We start from the raw sequence: 25,360 nt of genomic DNA on the forward strand, positions 1-25,360 counted from the left end.
TTATTTATGTGAGTGCATTCGTTCGATTTAAATTGATCGGTTAGTTTAATTTATTTGTTTATTTTCTTGTTTGTTTTGTTTTCTATTAAAATTCTTTTCAATCGGTGATCGTTTAAAAGTGACAAGTTTGATTATTAGGCAAATTTTAATATTATATAAATTATATATCTAATATGATATTTGTGTATACGTAAAATGCATTTATTTTATTCAACGTATAAGGTGCTAGATTAAATTTCTGTTTTTTTTTCTTTTCCTAATAAATATTATTTAATATCGGAAATTATTTAAAATAGCAAATTTAAGAATTAATGCTCTGTCTATTATAATATTCATATATGTACTTTTAATATACATAATATATATAAAATAACGAAAGGGAAATATTGCAATGATATATGCATTCGTATTTCTATAAATAATTTCATAATAGTATTATAGTATTATTTCTCTTTCTCTTTAAACTTAAAAAAAAAAAAAAAAGAAACATTCTTGATTATCGAATCGAAAGGAAAACACTATTACGATTTTCTCTTAGCTCAATAAAATTGTGTATATAAATCTACGCGTACGTGTGGGTGTGGGTTTATACGTGTGTATATATATATATTCTCGTTGCACTAGTCACGGTCAGTCAGAAAGGTTTCGTGATTTCAATCGTGAAAGATATGTGTGCATTTATCACGAGTGATATGTTGTTACATTCGAAACGATCGTTTGTTACTCTCGTTTATTCCTTAAGAATATTAAAAATGTAATAATGAGATAGAATAAAAGAATGATTTTATAATTCGTACACGAGATAGAAATAAAAAACGAGATATTTGTAGAGAGTGCACGACGAGAGTGCATTCTGATTGGATGTCGTGTTGTTTTTATCTAGAACGAACTTTCGCGTGACAGTGAACTGTCTTTCTCTCTTTGAAGATATTTTTATTTTGATTTTCTTCATTTTTTTTTTTTCTCAATTTTATTTTTCTTCATCTTCTTTCCTTATAAATTCTCTTTCTCTCGTGGAACTTAACAAACGTCGCGTGTACGTATGTTCAAAGATAATTTGCAAGATGCTGGGACGATAAGCAATTCCAGATGATTCTCTCTTTGTAAACGTTTTACTGAAACGTTCGTTGCTGCTACTACTACTACTACTACTAATACTAATACTACTACGACATTTAGTTCTTCTCTTATACTTCGAAATCCTTTTATGTCGTATATTCGATTTACGAAGACAAGGAAAAAAAAAATCACTGAAATAATAACGTAAGAAAAAAGAAACAAGGGGGGGAGACAATTTACAGGTTCTTTGCAATCATCTGCTATTACGTGTTACATTTTTCTCTTTTTCCTTTTAAGAATTCATGAAAAAATGTTCACGCAAAAGTGTGAACTTTTGAAAAATCTTAACATAAATTCGAATGACTTCATTTATTTTCATTTACTTAATTAATTCATTAATTAACACGCGTTACGAGGAATTGGATGATCGTTCTCGAAGGATCGAGTTATTCAATTTACTTTGGTTCATTTTTCGGGCTGCCAGATGTCCTTGTTTGGGGCTAATAAAACGAACAACAACGAAAATCATATAAAAAGAATAAAAAAGGCCGTAAAAGGGATAGAAACTTGTGCGGTTACTTCCATTCGCGGCATTTTGCGACGCGCATCTTGCTACTCCTCGAATGTAGTAATGATGATTATGATGATGATGATGATGATGATGATGATGATGACGGTGATGATGGTTATGGTGAAGTAGCAGTAGCAACAGTAGCAGAGTAGCATTAACGTGGCGCACGTGTGTTGCGCATTCTACGATCCGATTGGTTAAAATGCAAGTAACCTTCGCGGATAGTTGAGGCTCGTTGTTTAAAATCAATGCTCTCGGATGACATTCAACGTGAATCTCACGCAATGCCGTACCTTCCAATCGTCGTTTCTATCTCGTTTTAATTATTTCTTTTTATTTTTCGCTGTTCTTATTTTTTTTTAATTTCTTTTCCTCTCCAAGAGAATTTATCAAAAAAAATAACAAATATTTAGTTCAATTGATAGGTGATTTTATGCATTGTGTGTTGTGTATATGTGTGTGTGTGAATGTGCGTGTTTGTCTTCGAGAAATATGTTTGATTTTATTTTTTCCTGCTTTCATATTATTTCCAAAAATATTTTGAAAAAAGTAAACATTTCTTATAGACGACTAACGATAAATTAGAGCGAAGAATTTGTTCTAATTGACAAATGATTGTGCGTATATACGCGTTTGTGTTCATGTTCAAGAATGCAATAAAATAAATTGCACGTTATTATATCCCATTTTTATTTGAATTACTTCTTCTATGAAATAATCTTCGTCGTTTCGATCTATCGTCATCACGAATCATAGTGGATTATTACGATACACGATAGTACTTTCTGGAGTTACACGTTTGATAGTTCCTCGTTGACTGTCGGGAATCTTAACGACATAGTAGTAAAAGTCTCCCTACCCTCGTATTTGTGATAGTACCCGTTGATAGTTTCTTCGATTATTAATTTAAATTTATGAGTCTAATTATTTCTATCATGGCTTTAGTGTCATTTTATCATTAACGTAATTCGTTAATTCATTCGAAATTTATTACGAAAAATAATAAATCCTCCCCCCTCCCCTCTAAAATGAAAATCTTCGAAAACTATCTCAAAAATTCTTGGAAAAAAATTAGTCGATTAAAAACGATCGAGAAGAAAAGAAATTTCAGAAACATATAAAACATGTTTTAAAATTATGGGAAAGGGGGGGGGGAGGTAGAAAAATGAGTCGATTAAAAATAACGACGAAGATTAAAATAACAACTCCAGTGAGATGAACAATTTTCTGTAAAAAAAAGATCTGTAAAAATTGTTGATGGTAGGAGGTAGGTAGTAGGATTTGAAAGAGGATAAATAATAACGTTTGAAAGGATGAAAAATTTAGCGAAAAAATAAATCTTTCTTAAAAATTGAAAAGAAACCAAAAATATATGAGAGGGTGTGAGATTATAGAAAAAGAACTGGCAATCGAGACATTTTTCTCTCGCGTTGTCGTCACGAGAAAAAGAGAGACAGAGAGAGAGAGAGTAAAAAAGTAAAAGAGATAAAAAGAATAGATAGCGGTGATAGAAGAGAAGAGAAGAGAAGAGAGGAGTCGAGAGGAGAGGAGAGAGGAAAGAGGAGAGAATATCAGGCGTGCAGTCTGGCCAGCTCGTTGCCAAATTCAGTCTAGGTCGTTTCTGCGCAGTTCTCTCGAGGTCAGACAAGAACAGAGAACATTTTACGTTGATATAGACAATAAATTTTCCCTCGGTTATAAAGCGTACCTCTTGGTGCGAGAAAATACAATTCTTTCTTTTATCCTCCCTTTCTCTATATATAATTTTTTTTCTATTTTTCTATACTCCCCCATCTCTTTCCTCCCTTTTTTGATTTGATTTTCTTCTTTAGAAATTTCTTACGTAGGTATAAGCGTTAGTCGTTAAAAGGACCGAGCTAAAGTTTGTTGTTTTCTCTTTCTTTTTTTTTAAATGGATAGACAATTTTTTTCACTCTCTCTATCCGACGACGATAAACGTTTGTTGGGTTGTGTTAGACTACTACGCCCACGCGAGATACGATGAACTTTTGTATGTGTTAGAAAATGTGTCGGACACCCGTTAGATATCGATCTGCCTTCCGCCATGGGACTACGACGACTACTGCCGAGGAGGTGGTGGTGGTGGTGGTGGAGGTGGAGGTGGAGGTGGCGGCGGCGGCGTAGACTCTGTATTAACCTTGAACTTCAACCTCGGCATTGACGGTGGTGGCACGCCAAAGACGTCCTTCCTTTTCAAAACTTTACGATCGATTAGGATTTAAGTCGATTTTTAATTTTATTATTACGTCATATTCATATTAATTAATCACGCGCACATTAATCTTTTATAAGATAATTCATTATATTCTTAAGTTTCGTCATTATTCTTATCAGCTGATCTTTTTTTTAATATTGCGAATAAATATCGTACATTCGAATATAATTTGATGCATCGGTCGTTTATATTTTTTCTTTTTTATTTTTTGTACGAAAAAAATCGTTAACATTATTTATTTATTAATTCGTCATTTTTTTTCTCAAAAGTATTAATAATTAATAAGAAAAATTAATTCATGCAATTAAAATCAATCTTCTCGTATTGAAACACTCATTAATCTTTTTTTTTTTTTTTTGATATTTAAATAAATTCATATTTTTATATACACATTATTTATCGACCAACCTAACATGTATATCATGTTTAACTTATGACACGTATGTAATACATATATGTGACATAATTTATATCTAGGTATAATACAGCTGGATTATAATAGAATATATATAAAAAAAAAAAGAAGAAGAAAAAAAGATGATACAAGACTATAGTGAAAAATGCATGGTTCATAGAACGTATTGATAAAAGTTAAACTCGCACGTGTTAACTAAGGGGAAAAGGGAAGATGAGAATGACAGAGAAAGACGAGTTCCTTCTCCTCCCCCCTCTCTCTCTCTCTCTCTCTTTTTCTCTACGATCGTGTCAATGTAAAAGAACAATGCTTATGTAACATGCGTAGAGCTGGTAATTATATCGGTGCTCACGTTCGTTCACGTGTGTCTTTTTTACTCTTTCTATTCTATGCACATCCGCATCGAACTACACTGTTGCACATAGCATAAGACTAGTCAGAGAATACCATTCATTCCGAGAGCATACGCACTAATACACACACACACATACACGTACGCGTGAATAAATACAAACGCGTGTACGCACGCGTGTTACTTGTAATATTTAAAACAATTTTTTTTTGAGAGAGAGAAAATTGATTAATAAATTAAATCGACGTTTCAACGATAACATTGAAAAAAAAGGGGTGGGAGGCGGGTGGGAAAAAGGGAGGAAATTATTTTACCATTAGCATGGCGTTTAATACCTGTTCAAATTCTAAAGACACGTTAATTGACTCGAATAAAGCAAAAGATACGTCCAAGCTCTATCTCTAAGTGCATATGTAAACTACTATCTTTTATTATTATTATTATTATTATTATTATTATTATTATTATTATTGATTTTTGTATTTTCTTTTGGAACGTTTAACCAACGCTTTTAAAGTACTTACATATGTATAATCAACTCCAAGGTTAATCGCCATCTTACGCTCTTAAGTTATTTCTTCGAGACGTTGGGATCGCTATGAAGATTATGCTACCAGCTCGTTTATGCTCGTGACTAATTAGGTGGGCTTGGTCGGTTCCTTAAGCTTATTCGAACCTTTCGTTAGATTTATCATCCTAATTTTGTTCCTTTCATATTTTGTTACTTACTTTTAGAACAAAATCTTGTTAACATAAAAATTGAACAAACGACGAACTCGAATAACAATTAATTATTATTATTATTATTATTATTATTATTATTATCATTATCATCAATACTAATCGTATTAAGGAACGAACCAAAGAGATTATAGAACAGTGCCGTTTAACGATCCGTATACCAAATTGATACCAAAAGAATATAGTGACAAATTTATGTGAGTGTGAGATGGTGTCGAAGAAATTAAACGTGCTTTGAAAAAAAGATTAAGGAAATAAAAGAAATTAAACCAAAAGAAAGAAAAAATACAATTCAAACAAGTCAATAAAAAGATATGGAAAATGAATGACTGTTGATATAGTTTATAAAGAAAAAGGAAAAGTGTTGTTGTGTGTTGTTGTTGAATTTGCGAGAGGGTGTGCGTCTGCGTGTATGTGTTTGTAAGTAAGAGAGTGTGCAAAGAAACGTGTTGGGAGAGAAGAAGCATCAAGATGATGAAAAAGGAGAAACCTATGATGTCCGTGACGGCCATTATCCAGGGAACGCAAGCTCAACATTGGGCTCGTGGTAATACCTGTACGTACAATTATATTACAATAGATTTTTTTCTTCTTTTTTTTTTTCTTTTAAATAATCTGGGAACTGGAAAACAATATATTAGATTGTTCGAAAAGTAATTTCGGTTGTTGTTTTAAATGGCAAATAAAATCGTCAATTTTCTCATGGTTAAAATCCAAAAAGTGTTTTAAATGATCGTGATTAATTGTAAAATTTAAAATGTAAACTAAATTTCCTTTTTGAACAATCTAATAAATATGTTTTTTATTGGTTAAGAAAGAAATGTTCGTGCCGATTTGAAGTTTATTTGATCGTTTATCTCTGTTGATTAAAAACGACACGAACTTTCTTGATTGTTTGATATTATTTTAAGAAGAATACATTACATATTTTATTGCGTCAGATAATCGAGAAAGTTCGTGCCGTTTTAATCAATAAAGATAAATGATAGAGAATACCTAGAGAAACGACAAGAATTTTCTTCATTATTTAAATACATAATTTAAATATTTCGTTTGAGTAACAAGTAATTTGGAAATATTCAATATTTTGTTTGAATTTCAAATTAAACAATATTAATAATTATATTTATATATGACAATGATTATTTTTAATATTGAATATTAATATGAAAAGTAAATAGAATTAATCCTTAAAATAATTTCTCGTCTACGGACGATGCAATGTTAAACTTTTAAAGTAACACGTTTGTTCGTAAAAAACATTGGTACCAATTCGAGCATGAGTTCGAGATAATGAATAAATACTATCTCGAAGGTGAACTCGAATCGCGAATACTCGCAAATAATAATAATTAACACCTTTTTTAATACGAGACAAACGATTAGCGGAATTCTCAAGGCTTTTCTCATAGTACTTGTTTCTCACCTCGTTTAGTTAACTCATGCTTATCTACATATATCCAACGTTTATGTATGTATATACATACAGGGTGTTCAAAATTTATGGGAATTTCTTTCATCTATTTAATCTGAATAAATACGTAGTATAAGTTTGGTTCCAACCTTTTGAAACACTCTGTATATGTACAACAGTAAAGAAAAAGAATACCAAAAAAAAAAGAAAAAAAAAACTAGAAAGCACGAGAGAAGAAAATAATATTTCCATGCTAATAACTTCCTGGTAGATTATTAACAATAAAAAAGATTTTTATGAATACATAAGTAGATGAAATCATGAATTCAATCATACTAATCATCCTTTCTTCTATCCTTTTAATTTAATGAGAAAATTGAAAGGTTTTTAATTCTATGTATTGTGTTAGACGTAATATTAAAAACGTGTATTTTTCTTCTTTATACGATGACACCTCGTTTCAAAATGACTCACCGAATCGTTTCTGCGGGTCTACTGATAACAGACAACGTGTTTGTTTATTTACAGGGCAAGGCACTTTAATGTCTAGGTATATATATATATTATAATATATATATGCAATAACATTGGAATTATTCTTTGCACGAAATATTGCACTCGAGTATAATGTTTCTTTTTATGACGATTACTCAATTATGTGTTACTCAATAAACATCATTTAATAAATAAATCATTCGATAATATTTTTTCATATACAATTGCAAAATTATTTCGAAAGGTACACGAAAAATAAATTACTTATTAAATATTAAAATAATTTGTATTATAAAATATATATGATGAAATAAATTATTTTAATTTTGTCGTTCAATTTTTGGTCCATTCTCGTATCTTTTAACACACGTACATATGTTTATACGTCTGCGTATTTGTATATGAAAATCAATTATTGAAACACGAAATAATATAATTTGTGAATAATAGTTGCAATACTATTTTTCTATTTGATTCAAGTTTTGTTTTTATCGTTAATGCGAACTTTAAAAATAGCAGCAACAATAACAGTAACTGCAACAGAGTGCCTTTAATAAAAAAAAAAGTATTACTCTTTCTCATTCTTAGACGAATACTTGGTTGCGTCGGTAAAACCAAGGTCACGCTAATGCGCCTCCTTATCTGCACCCAAGCAAGCTACGATTTATGAGCCTTTTCGTGCCTTATCTCGCACCTATATTGCTTTACAACACGCGCGTTAACTCCGTGACTCTTTCTACGATGGTAAAGTTACTTACTCGAATTTTTTTTTTCTTGTACTTCTTACTTTTTTTCTTCTCCGTCATTCTCTTCCTTTATTTGCTCGATTTGTATTATTCTAATTTTGTGTAGGAAATTTCAGAGCTTAATTAAAAATCTTCTAAACGAATCTAATCAAGTAAAGTGTTATAAAAAAAAATTAAAAAATCAATATAAAAATATATAAACGATCTTAAATCTCTAATTAATTCGATTAAATTGTCTATAATAAATAAATTATATTACGCAAAAGTTTGCATTTATGTGTTAATATTACATTATAAAAAAAAAAGAAAAAAAAATTATAATCACTTTTGATACATACGCGTGTTAAAGATCAAACATAAACGCATATCTTCTTCAGTATTAATAATAATAATAATAATAATAATAAATAATAATAAATAAAAAATATAATTACGATGGTGAACGTTGTACTTATAATAATAGTTCGTGATAGTCGCGTGAAAGTTAAAGTTATCGCGTAACAATATCAACGTGTAACAATCGATCATTCTCATTTGACGTTTATATATTTTTAACGGTTATTCGGTGTCGTATATGTTATACGTATATGCTAGATACTACATGTTGTATGTCATGAAAGACTAAAGAAAGATGAATGTTCTTTCGCGTCATCTCGATCGTCAACGATAAACGATGTTGATCGCTTCGAAGAATAAACTTATCGATCCTTTTTACACACACACACACACAGACCTTTAGTTAAATTACGTCTACATACTTACATCTTACACATGCACACCTTTAGGTAAATTACGTCTGTGCATCGATCCATGTGACGATAGTAGTGACGCTTAGACGCTAGTGTCATTATCGTATCTCGTTTCTTTTTTATTCATAATAAAACTAGTTATAGGATTATATATTATGTGCTATTATACTTCACTATTATATATATATATATATATATATAGGTTTGTTTCTTTAATTTTAATTTAATTATTATATATATTATTGTATTGTGTGATAGAGATATTGTTAATTTAAAAATAATCTATATGATCTATATTAAAAATAAACATCATTTGATCAGTATCGATGTTTCAAAAAATATGATAATTAAAATCGATCGTATACAAAATGAAGAAAACTAAATTCTATTGCAATTTTTTGATCAATTTTTGATACATCGAAAATGATCTAAAAAAATGATCTATCGTAGAATATTATTTAAAAAGAAAGAAAAAAAGATTAAACATTACTCATCAATTCTCCCCTTTCTCTATCATTTACTCCCCCATCTTTCTACTTTATGTAACACCTTCTTCGTCAATTATTATCACCTCGAATACGATTTACAATGAGATAGAATAAGAGTGAGACAGAAAGAAATCATTTCTAACACACGAATGAGTGAGATAATGAATGCGATTCATCCTTTTTACAAATTGTTCTCTAGTAACACTATTCGTTTATATTAGTCTAGACTCTAGATTGTAATAGGTACACGCAACAAACCACGACACTTACATAGATACGTACACATACATAGAGAAACTGCACCACACCCACGTGGGAAAGAAACGATTCGCGTATCTGTTTGTACTCTTCTTCTTCTTCTTCTTCTTCTTTTATCTCTTTCTCTCTCTCTTTTCCCACATACATACACACATACATAAATATCAAACACTTATATTAGTATGCATATATATATATATATATATGTATATGTAGGTGTGGGTGTGTTTATAAATACATATATATATATGGAAGTTGGTGTGTACTGTGTCGGTGCTTCGACCAATGAAATCGTTCGAGCTCAACCTTGGCACCAATGTGAACGAGCCGTGAAGTGTTTCACATATATACTTCTCCACATATATATATACATATTTTACTTGTTCACACAATGTTAGATGTGTTTATGTGTATGTATATCTTGTGTGTATGACGACACGACGATGCCTTGTACTGAATTACATTCGCACACATTCAATCTTTCTTTACGTACCACCCCCTCCTTTTCTAACACACTCCTAACTCTTCTTCTATCCTTCTCTCTCTCTCTTTTTCTTTTTTTCTATCTTTTTAACTTTCGTTGTGCGACAGAAATGACGTTCATTATTTGTTATCTCCCCTTGTTGCTTGTCACACACCACATACACACACATATACACATACGAGAGAAAGAAGAGCAGAGAGAAAACGATGAAATTATGGAAAATGAGTTTGGCATTGAAGGTGTAATATATCTCTGATACACGCATTTAAAGAATATATATATATATATAAATGATAAAAACAATTCTAAATGGATTAACGTTCTATACAATTTTCATATTTTTTCTTTCTATTTTTATTATCCATTTGATTATATTCTATTATAATTTTTCCTTATCTCTCGTTGATAAAATAATTCATCTAATTTTATCCACGTGCATGTATACATTTAATTTGTACGAATTTTTGATGCCTCTCGATATAACCGTAGAAGGTACAGTTATGTATTATTCTATTTTTTATTAATAGAAATAAATATAATTCTATCTGAACACATACGCGTGAGCACCCACCACCCACATGCACACAAGTCTCTTAATATATTAACAGAAATAAATACAAAATGAAATTTAATATCTATACAATTTGACAATTATTTTTGTTATATATTATCTATTATAGTTTTTCCATGCATAATCTTTTTACAAATGTATAAACACATTTACTAAATTGATACATATGTGTGCATGGTGTGGATGGTAGAATACAAAAGTAAACACTTACGACGTTTTACAGGAAGTGATAGTTTATTATAGTCACGTTGGTAGAGGATCGTGTATCGTGGCTAGTGACCGATTAAAGATATGTCTATTACGCGAATACGAGAATGTATGTGTGCATATATATGCGTATTTACTACTATACTTTCATACTTATTTACTTACTTACTTACTTACTTACTTAAGCATTAAGATCCCGGGAGCGTGCTCGCGCGCAATGTGCGCACGTGCGACTACTCAACCGTGAGCAGCTCTTCCACTAATATCACCGTCTTTCACCCTGACAATCGCGGCCTTTGCATTGTTTCGTTGACGTAACGAAACGCCTGGAATTCTGCCTCGACATGTTAACAACATCTTTAGATTGCATGCCTTAAGTCACGTTCACACCAAAGATTAAAGTTCATTCTTTCATTGATTACTTTTTTACAGATATTATTATAAATGTGATCAAATGAATTTATTAGATAAAAAGTTTCGATTGAAAGTTATTACTGACCGGGAACGTTAAAACAAATGTATTTTAGTATAAACTATTTAAAATATTAATTAAATTAATTAGAGCGTGCGACATATCTTAAATAATTGTTAATTAATCAAAAAATATGTATATGTAGTGCAGGAGCACGTAGTATAAATTTAACGTACCGTCCTCCTCGAAATCAAACAATCAACTGACGCGTGTGTCCTCTATGATAGTACTTTTATTCAATGTTGTTTCTATGACTTTACGTAAAAGAAAATTCTATTTATTACGAATATTATTCTCGTATAGACATACGCGACGTTCGGAAAGTCATATAAACAACATTTAACAAAAGAACTTTCATAGAGGATAACGTGCGAGTCTAACGGTGGATTTCGAAGAAGACGATCAATAAACATATACTTGGTGTTTTTAAACAACAATATACATTATTTTCGATTAATTAACAATCATTTAAGATATGTTACATCTCCCACTCATAATCAAACGCATTTTGCAATAATTATCGATCGACAAGCACACACACGCATACACTACACAATTAATTGTAAAATTAGAACTTTTTATAATCTCGTTCAATTGTCGATCAACTTTAGGTTCTACCCTCTCTCCTTTTATTTCTTCTTTTTATAAAATTTCGACGTTACCTTAGTCTAAAAAAGTTTCACTTCTAAAACATGTTAGATATTCTCTTTGGTTGGTAGCAAATCGTATGAGAATTTTCTGCACGTGTCAGAACGTGAAACGTGATTCTGTACATGGGTATCATCGTACTGTTAAACACATGTTACGTTCTAGACATTGTTACGCGGCATTCATTTTTATTTCCTTAATTTTATCAAACTTCCTAATTCTCTCTCTCTCTCTCTCTCTCTCTATTATTCAACTTTAAAAATTTTATAATTAAAACTCTCAAAAAAATCTTCTCCCATGTTATTCTTATTTGATCTTTTATGTTTTTCTTATTACACAATAAAAAAAGACTATTATTTCGCTATAAACTCTTGGTTGACATTTCGGAAACGGTCGCTTGGTTGCACCTGTAATCTGCAACACGTTTGACCATTAACCAACCACCACCACTAACATTATTGTCGTCGCCCCCTCTTCCCCACTCCCAATCTAGTCTACCTGTTTGAAATCACGAGCCCCAAAGACCTTCGCCCTGATATTGATGTGCAACGTGCAAGGACATTTATATACTATGTTAATTTATTCTTTAGATTGCGATTATAGAAACTTAAGAAAGGAAAAGTAGAATGTTTTCAATCGGAGTGCATGAATATGCTAACAACGGTATATACGGGATGCATATGTAACATAGTACCGTGAAAATAAGATAGAAAAATTATAGTGTAAATGGAACACTAACAATATGTATATATGGAATAGTGTGTTAGATGAGAGAGAGAGAGAGAGAGAGATTGAAAAATCTATACTGACAGTGTATATGTAACAACATGTAGCATGAAAAATAAAAGAGAAAAATAACATTAAGATAAAAAGAGAGAGAGAGAGAAACATGATAGGAAAATCTATACTAACAATGTACATAAAATAATGTGTACCATGAGAAAGGAAGATAGATATATAGAGAGAGAGAGAGAGAGAAACATACGATAGGAAAATTTACACTAACAATTTATATGCAAAACAGTGTATAGTATAAGAAAGAGAAAGAAGAAGAAGTAAAAGAGAGAAATAGATAATTGATAGTGTATGTGTAATAATATGTAGCATAAGAAAGATAAGAAAGAAGTAGTAATATATATATAGATAGAGAGAGAGAGAGAGAGAGAGAGAGAGAGACACGATTGAAAAATCTATATTATCCAAGTGTATATGTAAAAAAAATGATGTAGTATCAAAAAGAAATAGAGAAACATGCGATAGGAAAATCTATACTAAAAAACACAATATATATATGTAGTAAAACATTGTGGTAAATAAGAGAGAAAGAGAGAGATAGATAAATGTTGTACATTTTAACAGTATACACGAGAAAAATAGAAACATGTAATATAGGAAAAAGGTATACTAACACAACATAGATATACACACATATGTGTGTGTAGCATGATAAAGAAAGATAGCTAAAGAGAACTATGCAGTTAAACGCCCACGTGGCTACACAACGTCCTCGTCTTCTTCGTGGTCGTGGTCGTCCGTAGTTGTAAGTGCAACCAGCAGGATGAAATCGCGACCTCGTGACCTTCTCCCGGTGACCCGGGTAGCAGAGCAAGTTGCCCTGTGCATGGCACGCTGCTCTATATAAAGTACAGCTGCATATAGATCGGCCTCCTCTGCACTTTCAGGGCCGTAACTATACTACGCTCTTGCCCCGTTCCAATGTTCCTAACTCCGATGTGTGTATACTTGCTTCATCGATCGCTTAAACGAGCTGGACGAGTTCAACTACGAGTATATATATATATATGTATGTATGTATATATAATATTACGTTTAAATTCTCTCCAATCACGTTTATTTCTTATCGAGAGGATTGTACATACGTTTTTTCTTTTTTTAACGAACTAATTTAAGACCTTGAAATTAACGTACTCTTTAAGATAAATGAATATGAATATTTTGTTTTTTTTTCTTTTCTTTCTTTTTTCTGCCCCTTTGTATGTTAATACAATTATAGATATTATCAACGTTTTTATGAAGTTCAATGTTTGTGAAATTATAGTTGATTATTATGAATTGGATTTAATTAAAGGGATTCGGTTTAGCTCGTTTGAAAATGACGATCATGAAATGTTGCTGCGTCTTTCTTGAACTCCTTGACATTATTGTTCTGCTTTTTAATGTTTGTTAAAATTAATTGTTATGAATTATTAAATGCAAACGCTCGGATGGAAAACGTTTTTGTATGAAAGTGATGGGTAATATTATAGGTGGCCTTGAAAATTGTTAGATCATAATTGAATTATACAATTTTTGTCATAATTAACATTTTGAATAATTACGAATCCTGCATTTCTTTTTTTTTTTGGTATGAGAAAAAATTATGAAAAAATTTCTATCGAAATAGTATCCGAACGTCATCGATTATTTTAACATAACGAGCTTTTTCCCAGGCTCATTCGGGTTTTATCGAGAGAGGTCTGAAATCCTGACGGTTTCCTTGAAGTATATGCCTTCAAGGACTCAGGACGCCAGGGACAGCCACTATTTTCGTACGTTCAGTCTGTGTACGTGCGTTCTTTTGCGTGGGTTGCACATGCAACGATCGTTAAGAGTTTTCTCTGTGTAAGTATCGGTGTGTATCCGGTGGCAGTGGCGTGCAGAAAACTCTTGAGAACTTTATCGCTCTAAGAACAAAAAAAAATAATATATATATATATATATATATATACACTCGTGTCGTACCCATATATTTCAGTGAAAGAAGAAACTGTGATCTAAAAATCGTGCATTCCTTAAATCTAAAGATGACGCAAAGTCTTATAAATCTTCTCTACAGTAAAAAGAAATAATTTATTTAAAATATAAATAAGCTAAACATATGTAAATAATTTAAAATCCAAAAAATAAATTGTGATTCGCGGATTGGAAGACCAACGTATCTTTAAATACGAAAAAAGACGTGACAGAATTTCTCGTAAAACTTTTGGTGTAAAATAAAAAAAAAAACAATTGTGACAAAAAAGAAATTATACGCGTCTTAAATCTTGAAAGAATTTTTGTATTTGACGAAAAAAGATATATATATATATATTTATACGAATAATCTTGGGGGAATATAAATGTCAAACGTGTTACAAATTGAATGAAATAATTAATAATCGTAAAAATATAAAAAAATTCTTACACGAGTCGTAAAAATAAAGATAGCATATGTAGAAAAAAAAAAGAAAAACCCCAAAAAATGATGTTACATAGTAAGAATCATAAAAGAGGTACGTAAACTCTCGTTTACACGATCATGATGAGAGTTCGAGATCATTGAAGAGTTCTATGGCGGCTTGGTTATGGTCTTAAAAACGTTTAGTTCTCCTCCTTCTCCTCTCATTCGAGAAAGAAAGAAAAAAAAATAAGAGAGAGAGAGAGAGAGAGAGATCAGAGCTACTCTCAGCGCGGGAAACTGGTTTTCAGTTTCGGAAGAGCGTTCAAATTGTCAGACGGTGACGTCACCATCGTAAAAAGTCCTGTCCACGGTATGTAACGTCGATCATTGAAAAATCATTTATCTAGTTGTGAAATTATCAAATATCCTCATAAATCTTCCTAATATTTAGCATAAAACGTAATATATAATGCGCGTATTCGAATCACAAATAAAATCGAATATTAATAAATACATACATCGATTATCAAAAAATCAATATATAAATATAATTAACCATGACACATCGATGTAACATAATATAACAAATTTAAATGCTAACATTAAACTTGCTAATGATTTTGATTAGAATGAACCTGAACTCTCAAGTATTATTACGTGTAGGTCGATAATTCTATAAGAACCAAAATGGCGGCGACTTGTCTCGATGATGATGGATTATTTAATATTGACGATGACGTAGTTCAATGATCACTTCTTTCACGATTACCTACGATTGAAATCTATACTTTTATGATGAAAAAAAGAAAATGATTTGAAATGAAAGAAAAATAAAAAAAAAGGAAAGGAAATAAGGAGAGAGAGAATGTGTGAGAGAGAGAGAGAGAAGGAAGATGTGGTATACCACCGCCTGGATGCATTCAACGAGTATTTTCTTAATTCACCGCTTATGCACACGTACACATCGGGATCTAAACTTAGCGCTTTGGATCGTGGAACGTGCACCGCTCGTGTTAACGACTCAGTCTTCTCGACTGCATCGAGTTATCCCTCGTTTTGCCAGTTCTCTCCTCTCGATGATGGTTCCAGCTATATTCTGGACTCAACAATGTTCTTCCTTTTTTCCTCTCCCTTCACCCTTTTTTCATTTGTTACTCCCATTTTTTCATTCGATTAAAATCTGTTTCTTTTTATTTGACTATTTTTTTGCTCTTTCTATTACAAATGGGTTAAATGTGTCGATTTTTATATTAGTTAATTTATGTTTAATTATTATTGTAGTTAATTAAAGTTACTTTATTCTAGTATCAATTTGAATTTATAATTTGTCTCGTAATATAAAATCATTACGGTATTCATTGTTATATTATATATATATATATTTGTAATATATAATTATTATTGTTCTTTGAATTAATTTGTATTCTTTTAATTCTGTTATTTGTGATAATTAATATAGAACAAATTAATAAAAATTAAATATTATATGTGATTCGAGTTGTGTCATTTGTTTTGAGATATGATCACGCCAAAGAATTAATTACATGTGAAGAATTTATATAATTATATCAACGATGATATTACGGAGAACGTTGTGTATATTGTTAAAATAAATGAATTATTTTATCGACGCGAATTTATTTTTATTTAATTATATTAATAATAATAATAAAAAATAATTTTACGAAATTCGTGTGGCATCATTTATTTGGAACGAATTAATGAAAGTTTTTCTCCGAGGAAACAAACAATGTTTTAATGGTACGATAAGCAGAAAAAAATAAATCAAAAAGTAAGAAACAAAATATATAAGCTTTTAATGTCCAATGCTAATGGACGTGCCCACCCTAATGTTCCACGCGATTTTATCATTTGTAATGCCGTAGTAAGAGTTCGTTGCACGGTTCGAAACGTTTTTCACCTAAAGGCTGACCCTTTTAAGGTCGAACTTTGACGTTCAACGTCCGCTTACTTTCTCCCTTCAGCCTTCAACGTGTCGATCTATGAAAGGAAAGAAAAATAAATAGTCAAGAGGAAACGTTTTCATTAAAACGTTCGTTCGTGCACACGCCCACGTAATACATATACACGCATTAAATATTAGCTTACAATTTTCCATAATCTTTTGTAAATTGTTTGACTTCGTCATTCTGAAAATTACATTTTCCAATTCGGGGGAAAAATGATAAAAATTATCGACTCAATTACTATGCTACAAAAAAATGTTACTTCTTCTTTGCAATATCGAAGATTTTTCGTAAATTTGAACAGCAGATATTTTTCAAATCGTTCATTTAATTTTTGGTAAAAATCATTAATTAAACGAAAAATTACTTTCCTTTTAAACATGGGATATTTTACCATCCCATCGTATTAACTTTCTGCTCTCGTGTTATTGTATATACACAACTACCACCATACGTATCTTATTTTTGCTTTCGCCCTTATTACCGTCTCAAGTTTCATAGAGAAAAACATTTTGTGAAAAAAAAAGTTCTTTTTCTTTATGGACGTTCAACACGTCTATTATTTCTCCCTAAAGGAAGTATCGAATACTCTTCTAATCTCCTACTTATATATTTTCTTTTTGTTATCTTCCCTCTTCTGTATCTCTCGTCATCTTAACGACGTTTCTAATCTTTCCGTTAAATTCTATAAAAAAAAAAACTCTTAAAAGAAGAAGAAAAAAAATGTATAAAAAGAAAAAAGTTTATCGATAATTTAACGAAAATGTTCAATATTCAATCTCGATATTAAATTATTCAATATACTTTACAATTATTATATTAATTAATTTGGTTTTTATTTCAATCAATTATATAGAACAAAGTTTTTTCTAATATAAAAAAGTAAAAAAAATGTATTGCTTGATCATCATCATCATCTATAATTAGAATAATAATTATTAATAATAACCTTAATATATTATACGCATATAAAAATTCATTTCATTCCTGTGCAACCTAATTTTCTTTCGTGTCAGTCATAAAGTTATATTACATTACAAATGACTTTTACAAATGTTATGCAAATTACGATTTCAAATAAAATTCAAATCTGTTTCTTAAAATAAAATAAACTATAAAAAATTGTATATAAATAAGAATGGAACAAAAAAATTGATATACAAAATACAGATAATTCGGTATACAAATACATGATATTTTAGAAAGAGATAGAAAGAGAGTTTAAAAATATCTAATCTAATAAATAATTCAATAAAAATCATGGTTGTTGTCTCGACGAAATTTTAACGGACAATTTATGCGATATGGATGATGATACATCCTGTTAGGAGACGTAGGCAAGTTTTCGAACGTTGCACCGGCCTGTTTGCGTCTGGTCAAGGTGCCCGACCACTACTTTTCTCATATATACATATATATATATATGTATAGTTTTCATAGTGTGTAACGTCACCCGGGTTTGGCCTTGTGGATACTCCCGCCCAGTTCTCGTCCTCGTCCTCGTCCTCGTCCTCGTCCGAGCTACTTCACTCACACATTCTGTTTCTCTTTCTCGTTTACTCTAATGCGTTCTCACAAAGTTGCATTTATGGTCTGTATCCGACGAAACGATAGCAGCATTCACGAGCTTCGATGGTAAAGAGAGAGTTTACTGATAACGAATGAAATTATGTGAAACGATTATACTGTTGCTTGATATTTGCTTGATATGTTACCGTGAAAAAACAAAATTTAAGAATCTCACGATTCACATGGTCACCTTGAAATATATTCGAAATATTAATGTAAAAAATAATTATTACTTATTATAGTTATTATTTATAATAACTTATATTTCAAATATAATGAAATATTCTTCAAATTATTGGAAATATATCCAAAAATGAATATTGAAGTTAAACCCTAGACTACTACCACTCGCAAATAATTATAATTCCTTCTACTACTCGTACTTAAAAAAAGAAAAAAAAAAAAAGGTAAATAAATTAATCCAACGAATTAAAGAAAAGTCATTGATCGAAATTATATAACGACTCTAGCTTTGAAATAGCTATGATCATTTTTCACATTCAAATTCCTATTTTTTAATGACAATTCTCATTCAAGAAAAAAATGAAATGAAATGAAATGAAATGGAAGAGTAACATTAATTAATCACGAATCAATGATCTTTAACCCCTTTTTTCCCCCTTTCTTCACTTCATACATCTCTCACCCCCTCTCTCCTTCACCCCCTAGGTAATATCAAGCAATTTTCAACTTTCTCTCTCTCTCTCTTTTTCTCTTTCTCTAATTAGATTGATTTTACACATATAAGAAAGATTTTGAAGTCGCTTGCAAAATTGAATCGTCGTTCGTCGTTCGTTGTTCGTCATCGTGGTTGGCTGTCGACGACCTTCCATCGTCGCTTTGCGAACTCGTTGCGTAATTAAAGCAAGCAATGGCTTGCTGCTTGGCGCTTTAATAAATGACAGTGACGAGAGACATGCATCTAGCAACACGACGACTCGAAATAGACAACAACAACGACGTACGTACGTTTGCCATGAGAAATCAAGAGAAAGAGAGAGAGAGAGAGAGAGTTACGACCTCGATACAAATCTAATCGGCTAACATAAGAAAATATTCAACCTTTTCTTTTTTTGTTCTTTCTTCTTTCTTTCTTTTTCTCTATTTCTTTTCTTTTTTCTTTATTTTTTTTTTATTTTTTTTTTTAACACGCACACGGTGCACACAAATGCGTGGTTCGTCGTATGTTATTCGATCATGTGCGTCATACTTGTGTATTATAATTCTAATAGGTGCATCCTTAAGTAAGTATTAATACGTGATAATAATTATACTAATGCGCATAGTTTTCATTACATATTAAATTACATTTGAAATAATTCGATCTTCGATTAGTAATTTATTATCACTTTTCGTACGATTTTAAATGTGTTTTTTTTAATTGTATTTAATTATAGTATTTTTGTTCTAATACTAATTATTGTTACGCGAAAATAAATTTGTCTCGCGATTTAATTTATTTATTTATTATTATTATTATTGTTCGTTATTGTCTATTATCGACACGTGTTACGCGCTATCGGTTCAAATTATTTAACCATGTAATAATTTTAAACAATTTTCCAAACAAATAATGAACATATATTATCTGTTCGTCGTTTATTTTCGTGAACAAAATAACAAAAATAAATCTGTTTTATTAGAAACAATTCGTTCTTTATCGAATGGACCAAAAATTTATGAAATGTTCATTTAAAATATTTCAATGAAGCTTTTTTTTCTTTTTTTTTTTCACAAACGATTGACATCCTATACGAAAACTAATTTTAAAGGAAAAATATTGACCAAGCCGTTAATTTGAACAAACTTTCTATCATTTTTTACGATGATCAAAATAATTTCGACCGACTACGATATTTTCGTTCATTTTTCCTGTCTTTTTTTGTTTTTTTTTAATCGCATACAAAGGTCAGATTTTTAGTTCCATTGACGTAATATCATTTTTCTTGAAACATGTAAATTTAAGATTGAATCACGATAAAGTGTTATCACCGAGTCCACGTTTACTTCCACCGTCTCCCACCCACCACCCTCTTTCTCGATCATTGCAAAGTGAGCAAAGACATAACTTTCAAGTGAATAAAAAAGAGGAAGAAGAAGAGAGGAAAAAAAAAGAAGAAAAAAATATCTGACGTCAGTCAGTGGAATTACCGATGCACTTGACGTGTCCTCTTCAACAACAACTAGTATTAATGCGTTCCCTCTTCTACATTGATTCGTCTCATTTTCTCTCTCTCTCTCTCCTTCTCATTTTATTACTTTATTTCATTTCCTTTTTTTCTTTTTTCTTTTATTTTATTTTAATTTACACCCCGTAGTGTCTTTTTCTCGGTCATCATCCACGTCGATGACACTGGCCCTTCTCATCGACGACGATTTCGTTTTTGTCTTACATTAGTTCAATTAAAATCTCATTAATCTTCTTTGTTGCCATCATTATTCCTTTTTATTATTTATTATTATTATTATTATTATTTTTATTATTACTTCGTAGATTCAAAATTTTTCATTGGAACAATTTCATTTCATTTCATTTCATTTCCTTAATTATCAATTTTGTTATCAATCTCTTTAAATTATAAGATGCAATGGACGTTGATCGGAATGAATGTTTTTAGAAACGATTTTTACTTCGACAAATGCAAAATAGTAAGAAATAAAAACAATGAGAGGAAAAAAAATAATATGCAAGCAAGTGCATTGATCCTCGTTGTCCTTCGGCTTAAAAATAGCTGAAGTAGAGAAGGAAAAGGAAGAAAGGAGAGGAGGAGGAAAGGTTTTATAATGAATACCCTCGTCTTTTCGCAAGCTCACGAAACTTGCTCATCATTATGCCTTATGGATAGCATATGCAAAACTTTCTTCACTGACCATTACTTCCAATTTCCTTTTGTTCTTTTTTCTTTTTTATTTTCTCTCTCTCTCTTTTTTTCTCTGAATTTCACTGGCAGATGGTACACAATATGATCTTCCTCTAACAAGAAAAAACACAATAGAGATTAGTATAATAATTATATACAAGCGTATATAAAAGTTTCTAAATCATTTCTAAAAAAGATTTCTAATTACTCTTGTTTTTTTTTTTTTTTCTGTGAGACTTTTGAAACTTATTACGAAATTTTTATACCAACACCTACAATGAAAAACTTTTTCACCCAACTTGTACAACATATTTTCATTTATAAGATTATTAGCAGTAATTATAATAATTAAAAAAATAACCTTCCCCTATTTTTGATATTATTATTAAATATAACTACTAAAATTACTATACAATAATTGAAAAATAAAATGAAATATATATATATAAGCAAAATAAAATATTAAATAAAATATTTTCATATATAAAAAAAATAGCATGATAGATTATATTCGAGTGTAGGTTAAAATACCCTTTAGAGTTTTCGATGGAAGATAGTCTTCTTCGATGCATGCACCTGCCATAAAATCGGTTTGCATACGTTCTCTTTCTCTGAACGTGCTGATCGAGAATCAACGATCGTCCCTTTCGATGGCGTGTATGTTCGTTGGCCTTGAAGCGAGTCCTCCTCTTGGCTTTCTCCAACGTAGGAAAGGTACCAACAACGACCAAGCAAGCAAGCAAGCAAGCAAACAAGCAAGCATGAAAAATAAGAATGAAATAAAGAAAGATCGATTGATCGATCGATCAATAGACAACGATGATCCAGCACGTGAACGTTGTTTCGTTGAAGATACTTCTCCATCACGTTTCACATGTAACAACATGTTATTCTTCTTCCTGTAACTGTAAATTGTCTTTTATAACATCCAATAGTTTTATATTTCGTATTATTTATTGATATTCTTAACAACACCAAAGATACATCGTACTTTGTCATACATAAATGATGATAATGATTATAATTTGATACGATAATAGTACTTATCTTTATTTTTTCAGGGTTAAGCCTGGATAATAGCAACATGTCGATGTCATCAGTAGGTCCACAGAGTCCACTGGACATCAAACCCGATACGGCTAGTCTAATAAATCCAGGAAACTTCAGTCCTTCAGGTCCTAACAGTCCAGGGTAAGTCTCAAAAAGAAAAGAATAAAGTAAAATTATGAAAAAACAAAAAGATAAAAGAAAGTTTATTAGATTTGTAATTTTTAGTTGAATTTTAGAACGTTTTTAGTAGGTCGTTACGAACTTGAATGTTTTGCTAACAATTTGGGTGTTTGAATCTAATTTGATATTTCCCTTATATATTGAATATTGCAAATGAATAAAATGATTACAAAATAAAAATTGTATATTATGGGTCTCTTATTCATTATCCAGGGTCGTAACGATACCCGTAGATATTTTTGTTATTCTCTTCTTTACATGTAAAAGATCCTTCAACGCTGCTGGTTGTCACAGCAACCTTTTGAGTACCTCGCCAAGTGGACAGAACAAAGCGGTTACACCTTATCCACCTAATCACCCTCTGTCAGGCAGCAAACATCTTTGTTCGATTTGTGGTGATCGAGCTAGTGGCAAACATTATGGTGTTTACAGGTACACATTTTTATATACATTTAATTATATCGATTATTCATTTTTATATTTAATTTTGAATTTGTATTATTATTATTTATTATATTTGATTGTAATTATATATAACGCGTGAATTTGAATTGCAATAATCGAGAAAATTATTATTGAAAGTATTATTTTATTCTTAGAAAAGAAACGAACGAGTGTGTTTCTTTAAATAGATATTAGAATAATTTATGAACAAGGATGCACTTTTACAATGCAGAAAAATGTACTTGCACGTTCGCCGAGTAATAAAGTAAGAAAAATTCGCATGGAATAAAGATGGAATGCGAAAGAATATGTATGGATGTATTGTGAAAGCAGCATCGAGATAGAATTATCAGGAAGGAAAATGGCTGGTTATCAAGAAACATATATACGTATATACGATATACAAGGTGTACCAAAAGTTCTTAGGTGATGTTAAAAATTGATTACTTTGTTTCAAATCATCTCAACATAATTCTTTTTTTTAAATTAATTTAACTGCAAACGTCGTTTATAACATTGTTAATCTGATTAATAATTTTTAAAGATTTTGTTAAAGGAGTAATTAATTATTTAAATTATTTGAAAACTTTTGATCCATCCAATATACATTATTAAATTAAAAAAAAAAAAAAAACAGATTAAACTATAATATATTGTTATGACTTTTATGATCCCGAAAGAAACAAAATAACGAATGAATTTAAATAAAATTCTCAATAACAGCTTTCTTGTTAATTAAACAAATATCTCTACTGTATTATCATAAGAATAATATTATAAAAATTAGCGATTATGTTCGATCGATCGAACAATCATTTTCTAGTCCCCGTAATGAAGACTTTGGCAATGAACTTTGACTCGGGTATACTGATTGTGTTCTCATAATTAATTAAATTAACGATTTTATACGAGCTAGCAGCTTTTTTAACGTAAGAAAAAGAAAAAATGCTGTGAAACAGAAAAAATCGTTTAAAAAAGAAACAAATAAAAAAATACTATAAATAATCCCGCGCATATAATTATTTTACATGACAAGGATTAATAATCGCATACAGTAAATGGATTTTATATACAAGGTGTCCTGTAATTGGTGGTACGAACAATTCTACGTAAAAAATTAAATCGATAATCTACAAATAAAATTTGTTCGTACGTGGTTTTGTTTTTACGCGAGTAATTTTTAATATACTACTCTAACAAGAGCATTTAATTTCCAGAGTTGCAACTCGACAAATGCACAAACTTATTTTTTTTCCAAAACTAATCGTAACCCTTATAAAAACGAATTTAATTCTACATTTTCGACTTAAAACTAATATTTCATATAGAACCACTCCTTGTTAGCTTGTATCATCAGTTATAAGACACCCTATAGTTAAAATAAGAACTTTGAAAAAGGTTAATACACGATCGTGCGACAGAGAAAGAAAAAAGAACTGATAAGATATCTCGAAAAGAATTTTATATATATACATATATATATGTGTGTGTGTATGTGTTATATTTTCTATATATAATATATCGTTGGTTCTTCATCTCACACGTGACTATATAAGTTTGCTTACATGTGGAAATAGTATACTATAAGTAAGTTTATGCCATCTGTGCAAGCACTTTGCACTTCTTCTGAAACATCAAAAGCATCCTCTCTTTCTCCTTCTCTCTCTCTCTCTCTCTCTCTATTTCGTTTTATCTTTTTTCTATCACTAAACTCACTTTGTGAGATAGTAAAAACAGAAAGAATACATAAACAAATAAAAAAGTTAGAATCTGAGTAACAATCTTTGATCGTGTAAACGTATAAAAAAAAAAAAACACTAAATTTTTTATTTGAAACTTTGGAAACGAGAAAAAATATCGATCATTAATATTACAACGAAAATTTCGTTTACTTTCTTATACAAATTTCAAGGTATTCTCAAATTTATTACAAACTTCCACAATTCAGAGAAAAAAAAACAACCAAAAAATTATCATTCTCATCCTACTTTCTCTTATGACGAGTAAAAAAGAAATATAGTTATTAATAATAAAGCAGAGATCATTTATTTTCAAATTCTCTCTCATAACTCGACAATGGTCGTTCTTTCTCGCTTCTCGTTGCATCAGATCTAAGTTAACCTTGGACTTGTATCATGCGTTGCACAAGCTCGCTCACGAGGCTAGGACGGTTACCCAGCCGTAGTTCCTATGTGCTATGATTGCAATGTATATATATATATA

At 30.4% G+C, this 25,360-nt stretch overlaps 1 protein-coding gene across 15 annotated transcripts in view; it reads left to right on the forward strand.

The window, feature by feature from the left end:
* Nucleotides 1–25,360, forward strand: part of LOC122524188 (retinoic acid receptor RXR) — a 41,664-nt gene that overhangs the window by 13,459 nt on the left and 2,845 nt on the right. For 3 of the 15 annotated variants that reach the window (XM_043646301.1, XM_043646303.1, XM_043646305.1), the window contains exons 1-3: nucleotides 21,996–22,339; nucleotides 22,525–22,654; nucleotides 22,961–23,125. In XM_043646301.1, coding sequence (XP_043502236.1) covers nucleotides 22,030–22,339; nucleotides 22,525–22,654; nucleotides 22,961–23,125 — 605 coding nt within the window. In that variant the 5' untranslated portion in view covers nucleotides 21,996–22,029. Of the gene's footprint in view, nucleotides 1–20; nucleotides 40–3,795; nucleotides 3,815–4,941; nucleotides 5,047–5,178; nucleotides 5,285–5,486; nucleotides 5,931–21,995; nucleotides 22,340–22,524; nucleotides 22,655–22,960; nucleotides 23,126–25,360 lie in introns of those variants that run through there. The other 12 variants (XM_043646316.1, XM_043646315.1, XM_043646309.1 and 9 more) reach the window with 11 other exon arrangements.

The sequence above is a fragment of the Polistes fuscatus genome, unplaced genomic scaffold (assembly GCF_010416935.1).
Source record: "Polistes fuscatus isolate 324 unplaced genomic scaffold, CU_Pfus_HIC Scaffold7, whole genome shotgun sequence".
NCBI lineage: Eukaryota > Metazoa > Arthropoda > Insecta > Hymenoptera > Vespidae > Polistes > Polistes fuscatus.